Below are 11,581 nucleotides of genomic sequence, written 5' to 3'. Positions count from 1 at the left end.
CTGTCTTTTCCCAAAACATTCTTGGATGACTTCTTGTCATTATGTCTCATCTCAAAAGATATCTCTTAAAACCTTTCTGACTGCCTATAGGTCTTTTCTCCCCTGTTCCTTCCCCCACTTTAAAAGCCCTCAGACTATCTTGCTTGTATATTCACTTGTTTAGTATCAGTGTCCACTGAAATATAAGCTCAGTTACCAGCACACAGCACAATGACTAGCAAAGAGTATACATTCAATACATTTTTGTTGAATTAATAATTACTGTTTGAGAATTATAAATGTTTACACTGTAAAGAAAGGAATAGAAGCTGAGATCAGATAAGGTATGCTCTCAGCAGACTGAGTCAATGATGCCCAAATTCACATGAACTGGGAGTCATTCAGTTAATATTGAATATTTGAAGTTAAATCACATTTAATCACAATTTCCCCCTTAAAATTAGAGTTTACACCTATAAAAATTACTAGGATATAATTGCCCTGACATTTTTTAAGTCTCTTACTTGGTAAATGATGTTTTGTGAAAGGTACAATAAGCATTTCTTTTCAAATACTAACTTGATTTTCCAAGTATGAAAATCTTGTCAAACACTGTAGAGATGCTAGTACTTAGAATAGACGTTAACAATATTATTCAGAATGTTACATAGAATTAAATGGTAAACAGTAGAGCATTTATTGCAATGTGTCAAAAGCACTTAGAAATAAAACGTCTTCTATATGAACCGTGAACTTCCTGATGTTCAAGCTGGTTTTAGAAAAGGCAGAGGAACCAGAGATCAAATTGCCAACATCCACTGGATCATGGAAAAAGCAAGAGAGTTCCAGAAAAACATCTATTTCTGCTTTATTGACTATGCCAAAGCCTTTGACTGTGTGGATCACAGTCAACTGTGGAAAATTCTGAAAGAGATGGGAATACCAGACCACCTGACCTGCCTCTTGCGAAATCTGTATGCAGGTCAGAAAGCAACAGTTAGAACTGGACATGGAACAACAGACTGGTTCCAGATAGGAAAAGGAGTATGTCAAGGCTGTATATTGTCACCCTGCTTATTTAACTTATATGCAGAGTACATCATGAGAAACGCTGGACTGGAAGAAACACAAGCTGGAATCAAGATTGCCGGGAGAAATATCAATAACCTCAGATATGCAGATGACACCACCCTTAAGGCAGAAAGTGAAGAGGAACTCAAAAGCCTCTTGATGAAAGTGAAAGTGGACAGTGAAAAAGTTGGCTTAAAGCTCAACATTCAGAAAACAAAGATCATGGCATCCGGTCCCATCACTTCATGGGAAATAGATGGGGAAACAGTGGAAACAGTGTCAGACTTTATTTTTTGGGCTCCAAAATCACTGCAGATGGTGACTGCAGCCATGAAATTAAAAGACGCTTACTCCTTGGAAAGAAAGTTATGACCAACCTAGATAGTATATTCAAAAGCAGAGACAGTACTTTGCCAACAAAGGTTCGTCTAGTCAAGGCTATGGTTTTTCCTGTGGTCATGTATGGATGTGAGATTTGGACTGTGAAGAAGGCTGAGCGCCAAAGAATTGATGCTTTTGAACTGTGGTGTTGGAGAAGACTCTTGAGAGTCCCTTGGACTGCAAGGAGATCCAACCAGTCCATTCTGAAGGAGATCAGCCCTGGCATTTCTTTGGAAGGAATGATGCTAAAGCTGAAACTCCAGTACTTTGGCCACCTCATGCAAAGAGTTGACTCATTGGAAAAGACTCTGATGCTGGGAGGGATTGGGGGCAGGAGGAGAAGGGGACGACAGAGGATGAGATGGCTGGATGGCATCACTGACTCAATGGACGTGAGTCTGGGTGAACTCTGGGAGTTGGTGATGGACAAGGAGGCCTGGCGTGCTGCAGTTCATGGGGTTGCAAAGAGACACGACTGAGCAACTGAACTGAAGTGAACTGATATAGAAAGTATGGAGTAATTTTTAAAATGAAATAATTTAAAAATCTGAAAGAGGAGACTTGATTTTGAATCTTGGGTTTGCTCTGAGATGTTCTTTCCATTCAGAAATGGAAAGGTCAGTTCTTTCCATTCAGCAAGTATTTCTTGGTATACTTACTGTGTACCAGGCAGTGTGCTGTGGTGTTCCAGATACACAATGGAGAACAAAACTATTATGGTCCCTACTATCTAAAATACTTAATCTAATGTTTGGAGGACATTATGTCCTTACGTCCTTTCTTTCCGTTCAGAAAGGTCAGTTCTTTCCATTCAGCAGTATTTCTTGGTATACTTACTGTATACCAGGCAGTGTGCTGTGGTGTTCCAGATACACAATGGAGAACAAAACTATTTGATCCCTACTATCTAAAACACTTAGTCTAATGTTTGGAGGCCATTATGTCCTCCTGTAATGGAGGACACAGATGTTAAACATGCAAGTAAATTTAAAATGCAAGTGGTTTTAAGTACTGTGAAGAAAAAGAACAAGATACTATAGGACATAGTAATCAATAGGACATGGTTTATATATGAACCAGATACAGTTAAACCAAAAAAAGAATATTAGGAGTTATTTAAGAAAAGGGAATGGAAGAGGACTTTTTTCCAAGCAAAGAGAACAGCAAATTCAAAAGTCCTAAAACCATCAGTTCTTTAAGAGGACCTAAAAAGAAGACCAGTTGGCCAGAATATAGTAAGCGGGAAAGAGGTAGGGGGCCCAGATCAAGTAGGTCCTGACAGACCATTTTAAATGAGTCTATTCTTTAATTCTAAGTACAATGGGGACCCAGTGATGGCTTTTGAGTAGAGACTGACATGATGGGATTTACTTTTTAAAAAGATAACTCTGACTCATATGGAGAGTGGATTGGCTGGTACAAGAGCAGAAGCAAATATATTTCACAGAAGTCCCAATAGGAAGTGATTATGACTTGAAATAGAGTGGATGGAGAAAAATACACTGATTGAGAAACATTCTAGAGGTAGCTTTGGCAAAATGGCTAATGAGTTGAATGTGAGAATTGATGGGAGAGCAATATCAGGAATGATTCTGAAATTTCGTACCTAACCTGCTTAGTGTATGTAAATGTGTATCATTTATGAAGCAGGGAAGGGAGAAAATACAGAACAGGATTTAAGCATGGGCTCAAGGGTTGTTTTAGACATGTTAAGTATTACATGTATGTGAAATAGGCATGTAAAAATGTCTAGTGACCTATTATGTGTAAGTCTGTCATTCAGAAGGGAGGTCAAGGTAGATGCCATAGGAATAGAAAAAATTATCTCGAGAGCCCAAGTCTTGAGTAACTACCACTTTAGAAGTTGGGCAGAAGGCAAACAAGTATCCCAGAACTGAAGAAAAGAGTATTTCAAATTGGAAATAAATAAGTTAAAGCTGCTGAGAGGCCCAATAAGATGAGAACTAAAATATCCTTTGGATTTAGTAACAGTTACTGACTGCTCTAACAGCTGCATGGGAATGAAAAAGATATATGTATACACACACACAGACACACACACATATACATATATCCACATACATATATGGAATATATATATATTATCTCCACACTGCTGCTGCTGCTGCTAAGTCGCTTTAGTCGTGTCCGACTCTGTGCCATCCCATAGACGGCAGCCCACCAGGCTCCCCTGTCCCTGGGATTCTCCAGGCAAGAATACTAGAGTGAGTTGCCATTTCCTTCTCCAATGCATGAAGGTGAAAAGTGAAAGTGAAGTAGCTCAGTCCTCTCTGACTCTGAGTGACCCCATGGACTGCAGCCTACTGGGCTCCCCCATCCATGGGATTTTCCAGGCAGGAGTACTGGAGTGGGGTGCCATCGCCTTCTCTGTATCTCCACACAGATGGGGAAAACTGGAAAGGAGACAATAGCAACACAAACTAGAAAGGAATCATGTAAAAGGTGTAACTGTATTAATAGGCCCAAGAAAGCCAATTCCTAAACAAGCAGTGGGAAAAACCAAGACCCAATCCAGTTTATGCTAGTGCATCAGAAACACCTAGATAACTTGTTAAAACACAAATTGCTGGACCAGAGTTCCTAATTAAGTAGTTCCGGGGTAGAATTTTCTAACAAGTTCCCAGGAGATGCTGATGCTGCTGATCCTGAGTACTACAATTGAGAACTGCACTAGAGAATACTAAGCAGGACTAGAATTGGTTGTATCAGGTACCCCTCTAAGTGGGTAAAGAGGAAGGCTAAAATAAGGAAAGTTTATGAAAACTTGTTTAAGAGCCAGTCAGATATAATAGTGTAATAATGGAATAAGTATCCATAGAGATAAAATGAGATCATGAATCTATGAAACAAGAATAGGCTATTCTTAAAAAGAAATTCAGAGTAGAAAAATATATTTTGAATAATAAAAACATTAAAATATTTTTTAACTCCAAACAAATTAGCAGATGAATTAAGATAGTCTCTTACAGAATAGAGCAGAGAGATAGAAGATCATGGGAGAAGAAAGGCAAGAAAGCTAGTATATGAGTTCAAGTTCCAAATAATAGGGGTTTGGGGAATAGAGAAAGCATAAGAAAGAAATTATCAGCAACATAGTTTAAGAAATTTTCCCAGAACCGACGGGTATATAATTACAGACAGAGTCAATAAAAGCCCAAATTGGATGAAAATAATACCACACCAAGGTACGTCATTGTAAAATTTCAGAAGACTTATTTATTGCTGCAGGCAACTGGTGTGTTAACAACTGTCTCTTATTGTTTTTGACAAACATTCACTGTGGTTTGCACCAGGGCCAAGTTCCAAGTCAAGTCAAATAAAAAGAACCTTGCAAGTATAGTCTCTGAGGGAATCACCAGACAGGTCAATCCTGGCAGTGGGGCTTTTAATGACCTCTAACTCCATCCAGGATGTCCCTGGTAGCTCAGATGGTAAAGAATCTGCCTGCAATGCGGGTGATCCGGGTTCAATCCCCAGGAGAAGAAAATAGCAACCCACTCCAGTATTCTTTCCTGGAGAATCCCATGGACAGAGGAGCCTGGCTGGCTACAGTTCATGGAGTCACAAAGGATCAGACACAACTGAGCGACTAACACTTTCACTTTCAACTCCATCCTATTCCTTACAGTGGCTGCCAGGCTGAGGTTTTCACTGTGGTTACTGCTTGTTAGTTTCCAAGGCTACCATGGAATTGAAGAGGGAGAGATTGGGTATAAAGCAAGTTAAAATGTCACAGAGCTACTGAGCTTCTTATCAAGGTTGAAACTTTTTCCTTGAATAAATGCTACTTGTATCAGCCTTTGTTTAATTAATGTGCATAGTTTTCAGAAAGCTGGTTTGGACCATTTTTGCCCATGTTCTGTGCCTTGTATGGAGGAGATGATTTTCAGAGGTCCTTACCCTGCTTTCTTTGCTGGTGATCGCCACATGTGGCTCTTTAGGCTGACTAAAATAAATTCAATCCCTTAGTTGCTCTAGCCATATTTCAAATGCTCAAAAGCCACATGTGACTAGCAGCTACTCCACTGGCCAGCGCTGATAAAATATTTCCATCATCTCAGTTTTACTGGACAGTGTGGCTTTAGGTATTATCCTCATTTTATAGATGAGTAAATTGAAGCTCAAAAATGAGTAAGTAACTTGCTCAAAGTCTCTGAAATTTCAAAGTCCTGGAAGCCTGGCATGTTGCAGTCCATGGGGTTGCAAAGAGTTGGACACGACTCAGCAACTGAACTAAACTGTTGCTATTAACCACCAAGCTGTATTTTCTCTCAGTGATTTCCAGCTTTTTCATGTCAGGGAAAACATTAAAAAATGGTATTTGTATAGACAACACTGGGATAAATGGATGTGTCTACAAGATCATCAGCCCCACTTCTGCTGCTCTTGGCTCTTCACACCCATCGTAGGAACAGGGGAATCAACAGCTCAGCACATTTAAGTGTCACAACATCCTGATCATGAAATTCTGCAGTACACTATAACAGTAGTTCTCATAGTGTGGTTCCAAAACCAGAAGCATCAGTGATGACCTGGGAACATGTTAGAAATGTAAATTCTCAGGCCTCATCCAGATCTACTGAATTAGAAATTCTGGGAGTAGGGTCAAGAAGTCCATAGTTTAACAAACCTTCCAGGTGATTGTGATATACATACAAGCTTGAATACTCTGTATAATAAAAATTTATTCTCTGAATGGTGATAGGAAAATTGGTTGACCATAATGGAACAAAATAAAAATAATAAATAGTGTACATATTTATGTGTGTATATATATATATAATACACACACATATATAATAAATATAAATTTATATATACAGACACAGATACACACACCCAAATATATGAAATATATACATTATTATTCTTTACTGGAAAACCAGTACAAAAAAATTGTATTCTAAATGCCATCTTTTATCCCTCTATTAGGAGACACTGCTATTTATATCTAAGAGAATCAGTTATTTTTTATCTTTTGTTTTGAACTATTGACTATCTTACAAATTTCTTTAGTTTATGTTCAAGCCCTCCCAAATTAGTGAATACCTTTTGTTCAGCTTTATTGTAATATTTAGATATGGTGGTTATTAAGTTCACTAACAGTACTTAGCAGTAAAGAATATGACCCAGGTTTGATCCCTGGGTCATGAAGATCGCCTGAAGCAGGGCATGGGAACCCACCCTAGGACTCTTGCCAAGAGAATCCCATGGACAGAGAAGCCTGGCAGGCTGCAGTCAATAGGGTCGCACAGAGTTGGAATCAACTGAAGCAACTAAGCGGCAGCAGCAGAATTAGTAGGTTGAGTAGAAGCTGAAGTGCTAAAACATAAAACTTCTCTTGTGTTAGCCACCCTTTAGTGCCTCTTAACTTTTTTAAGGTCATTGATTCCTCAGAGAATCTGTTTCTAGAAATGGACAGTCTCACCAGAAAAAAAAATATATGCATAGTTAATGTTTTACATAAAATTTCAGGATACTTTGACTTAATTGCAATAGGATAATTATTTAGTTAACTTTAGGTGTAAGTTCATGTTTTGTGGAATATTGTATATTTGGGGTTTGATTGCTTATGTTTGTTATTTTAATTAACTTATTCCTTCTTTCTTGTCACCCTTACTCTAAGGTGGATACATTGCAAATAGCCTAGCAATCATGACAGATGCACTTCATATGTTAACTGACCTAAGTGCCATCATATTGACCCTGCTTGCTTTGTGGCTGTCTTCAAAATCACCAACCAAAAGGTTCACTTTTGGATTTCATCGCTTGGGTAAGTAATTGGGCATTTCTTTATTTATAAAATTTATAGTAAAATCACAATGAACTGTATAACCTTTGATTAACTAAAGGCTTTCTGGTGATAGCCTGTTAGAACAAAGCAAATGAAAATAGACAAATAGGCTTTTTTCCCTGGTGTGATTCCGTCCTGCGCGGCTGCTGGTTCCAATAGTAGTCGTTTAATTCCGTCCGGCTTCTCTCCCACATAAGTGCGTGCAGCCAACCCATGGAGGATTCAATGGACATGGACATGAGCCCCTTGAGGCCCCAGAACTATCTTTTCGGTTGTGAACTAAAGGCTGACAGAGATTATCACTTCAAGGTGGATAATGATGAAAATGAGCACCAGTTATCTTTAAGAACGGTCAGTTTAGGGGCTGGAGCAAAGGATGAGTTACACGTTGTTGAAGCAGAGGCGATGAATTATGAAGGCAGTCCAATTAAAGTAACACTGGCAACTTTGAAAATGTCTGTACAGCCAACGGTTTCTCTTGGGGGCTTTGAAATTACACCACCTGTGGTCTTACGGTTGAAGTGTGGTTCAGGGCCTGTGCATATCAGTGGACAGCACTTAGTAGCCGTGGAGGAAGATGCAGAGTCAGAAGAAGAGGAGGAGGAGGTGAAACTCCTGAGTATATCTGGAAAGCGTTCTGCCCCTGGAAGTGGTAGCAAGGTTCCCCAGAAAAAAGTGAAGCTTGCTGCTGATGAAGATGAAGATGATGACGACGATGACGATGATGATGATGATGATGATGACGATTTTGATGAGGAAGTTGAAGAAAAAGCTCCAGTAAAGAAATCTGTACGAGATACTCCAGCCAAAAATGCACAAAAATCGAACCAAAATGGAAAAGACTCAAAACCGTCAACACCAAGATCAAAAGGTCAAGAATCCTTCAAAAAACAGGAAAAAACACCGAAAACACCTAAAGGACCTAGCTCTGTAGAAGACATTAAAGCAAAAATGCAAGCAAGTATAGAAAAAGGTGGTTCCCTTCCCAAAGTGGAAGCCAAGTTTATCAATTATGTGAAGAATTGTTTCCGGATGACTGACCAGGAGGCTATTCAAGATCTCTGGCAGTGGAGGAAGTCTCTTTAAGAAAATAGTTTAAACAGTTTGTTAAAAATTTTCCGTCTTATTTCATTTCTGTAACAGTTGATATCTGGCTGTCCTTTTTATAATGCAGAGTGAGAACTTTCCCTACCGTGTCTGATAAATGTTGTCCACGTTCCATTGCCAAGAATGTGTTGTCCAAAATGCCTGTTTAGTTTTTAAAGATGGAACTCCACCCTTTGCTTGGTTTTAAGTATTTATGGAATGTTATGATAGGAATAGTAGTAGTGGTGGTCAGACAGATGGAAATGGTGGGGAGACAAAAATATACATGTGAAATAAACTCAGTATTTAAAAAAAAAAAAAAAAAAAGAAAATAGACAAATAGGAACACCTCCAAATGCATTATGTGTTATGCATTGGCTTAGGAAATGAAGCTATTTAGATATATATCTTTAGATATATATCTTCCAGGGTACATTCAGATATATATCTTCCAGGGTACTAAATAGCTTACACGTGTAAAATTACATGGTAATCAGGTACTTCACTGGCAGCCCAGTGGTTAGAACTCTGTGCTTCCACTGCAGGGGGCACAGGTTTGATCCCTGGTCAGGGAACTAAGATCCTGCATGCCATGGCACAGCCAAAAGAAAAAAATTATATGATGATCATTAATCTTCAAATGTTGTTCCCTGTGTCCTGAAGATGTTAACAGGAAAACAGTTTACCTTCAGTTTACTGAACCAAGTAGAACTATATGTATTTAATTCATCAATGAGTGTTAACTTCTTTCTTTCACCTCAGGCTTTCCAATCAAAGCTACTGTAGTCCAGGTTTGGAGCACTACTGTAATTTTTATAACATACTGTATGGCTGACCTTCACTGTGGCCATTAACTATAAATACAACAAAGATTCTCTGCTTGACCAAATCTCCTGAATCATCTCCCAAGCCCATCTATGTTCTTCCTTGTAAAATCTAGTTTTATGCCAAGCCAATTTAACAGAAACCCCATTCTCAATATTTGGTGGGTCATCCCCAGGTGATGTCTCATCACCCTGGCTTGTTCTCAACATGACTTCCTATACCAATCTCAATGGCTTCCCCCAATCTTTAATAAAGTCTTCTTTACTATGTTTTAACAAGTGTCATTGAATGTTTTTCTTTAACAATGCACACATATTTTATTTTCCTATTTTGAATAAATATTAATATTCAATTAAAAGAGGTTAAAATCATACATTGTTATCCACACAACTCTTCTTCTTGCTTGTTTTTTAAAATTTTTACTTATTTTTAAAATACATGTAGAACAGTCACTTGAATTAGGATATGAAGTGCCATATGACCAATTTTTGCGTTTGCTTAGAACCTAAAAATTGACATTTAAGTAGCTTCAGCAAAACTGGTCTTAAAGAACTAGAATTAACATCTTTTGTAGAGACATTGACACTTTGGGCTAATATATTAATCAGTATCTCCCCTTCTTTGTTACTTTTTAGCCTAATCTTAATATGTAGGTCTCATATAATTTAATAGTTGAGTCTTCTGGTGTAAAACTTAACATTGTACATGAATGGCTGTATTCCAAGTAGCTGTCCAGGTCATAACTTCGGGGAATTATCTGGCATCCCCATATCTCAGCATCCTCAGCTGCTGTACAAGAGAGGTAAAGCCCTGAATGAGGTCTTTCTGTTACTTGTTAAGCCAATGCATAACACATAATGCATTTGGATGTGTTCCTAAAAAAACTCCCACTGCTAACTGACACATTATACATCCATTTATTTACTAATTGCCTTGGGGTTTGTAAAAGCTTCAAAATTATTCTCAAACTTTAATCTTTTTGTGATGTAAACTCTTGCAATTTAAAATCAGAACTCAAACACAGCATCATGGAATGGGGATTTTTATTTTCTAAAGAGAGTATATTCATTTTAGATTGTAGATCCCTTGGAATTCTAATGAAAACAGTGGAATTCTCCCCTAACATAGAAGGTTCTACAAATGATAAACTAAGAACACATAATCAGGGAAATTCTATTAAATGTCAAAGAAGTATTTTTTATTTATTTGGCCGTAGATTACAAGCACTACGGAAAGATGAAAGAAAAAAGAACTGACTGGCTCTATTGTATTTCTGTATATTTCTATAGAAAGTCATATTTTTCCCTTTCCTTAAAAGTACTAGTTCAAGATGGTGGACTAGAAATCAGCATTTGAGATGGGAAATACATTTCAATAGGAAATACAGAGTACCAAAACAACAAAGAAAAGCAAATGGTTGGGTAACCAATAAACAGGAAATTTCTGGAAGTTAGAAAGTAGATGGGAGTGGGTTGAAGAAAGAAAGAAGCCAAGGAACAGCAGCCTAGAGTACATTTGGGCAGGAACTGGATCAGCCTAATGGAACTCCAAAGAAGACTCAGGGACAGAAATGGCAGAAGTGAGAAAGAGGGCTTAAAACAAGATTAATTGAATGGCTATAAATGGGAAACTGCTCCTACTAGTCAGTCCACTATGTCCCTACCTTCTTCCCATCCCCACCTCCCCTCAGGCAGTCTGCATTTTTCTCCATGTGAACACCAAATAGTTCTTCCAAAAAGAAACTGAGCCAAATGTTTGGAGAAAGCTGAGACTTTAGTGTGAATGTTGATGCTCCAAAATAAATCTTTTTCATCCTAGAACTCAGGGTTCTGCAGCCTTAGAGTTTGGTTCCCCACATACTCACGCTAAAGTAATACACTTGTCTTAGTCTGCCCTGCTCTTTACCCCTTATTCATACCTATTTTAAATAGTTATGTGTTATCCTTCCAGCATTTACTTTTTTGCATAGTCCTGTCCTTCTGCCCTAAATGTGAACAGACAACCAAGAATCTTTTAGGAAATGAGAAAAACCAGCAGCATGAAAGAAAGTTAAAAAAAAAAAAAAGAAAACTAACAAAAATTTGTCCTACCTGAAAAGAGGTGACTTAAGAAACAGAGGAAAATGTTTTAAATTACTTACTAATATACTCAGTATAGTAAAACAGTAAAATATTTTGAAAAAAACATGTAGAAAAAGCTCTTTGAAATTGAAATATTACAAAAAATTAAAACAAAATTTTTTTTCAATAGGACTAGAAAATATAATTAAGAAAATCCTCCAGAAAGACAAATGTCAGATGATAATATTTATTTATGAGATCTAAAATATGATATAAATCAACCCGTCTGTGAAACAAACAGACTCACAGATATAGAGAACAGATTTGTAGTTGCCAAAGGGGATGGGGGGGTGGGGGTGGGTAG

At 37.8% G+C, this 11,581-nt stretch overlaps 1 protein-coding gene, 1 long non-coding RNA gene and 1 pseudogene across 4 annotated transcripts in view; 2 read left to right on the top strand and 1 right to left on the bottom strand.

Moving 5' to 3' along the window:
• Window positions 1–11,581, bottom strand: part of LOC147364368 (uncharacterized) — a 93,957-nt gene that overhangs the window by 39,204 nt on the left and 43,172 nt on the right. The gene's annotated exons all lie outside the window — the stretch shown is intronic.
• The window catches only part of SLC30A4 (solute carrier family 30 member 4), a 32,138-nt gene that overhangs the window by 2,380 nt on the left and 18,177 nt on the right, over window positions 1–11,581 (top strand). For both annotated transcript variants that reach the window (XM_086320709.1, XM_086320710.1), the window contains exon 3: window positions 7,079–7,225. In XM_086320709.1, the coding sequence (XP_086176835.1) occupies window positions 7,079–7,225 (147 nt within the window). The remainder of the gene's footprint in view (window positions 1–7,078; window positions 7,226–11,581) is intronic.
• On the top strand, window positions 7,340–8,664 carry LOC147364371 (nucleophosmin pseudogene; annotated as a pseudogene). The gene has a single exon (XR_015134418.1). The product of XR_015134418.1 is annotated as a nucleophosmin pseudogene (transcript).

This window comes from Bos grunniens, chromosome 10 (assembly GCF_055505025.1).
Source record: "Bos grunniens cultivar Pamir isolate PY7600 chromosome 10, Bosgru_T2T1.0, whole genome shotgun sequence".
NCBI classification, from domain to species: Eukaryota; Metazoa; Chordata; class Mammalia; order Artiodactyla; family Bovidae; genus Bos; species Bos grunniens.
This window is presented reverse-complemented; position numbering and strand designations above follow the sequence as displayed.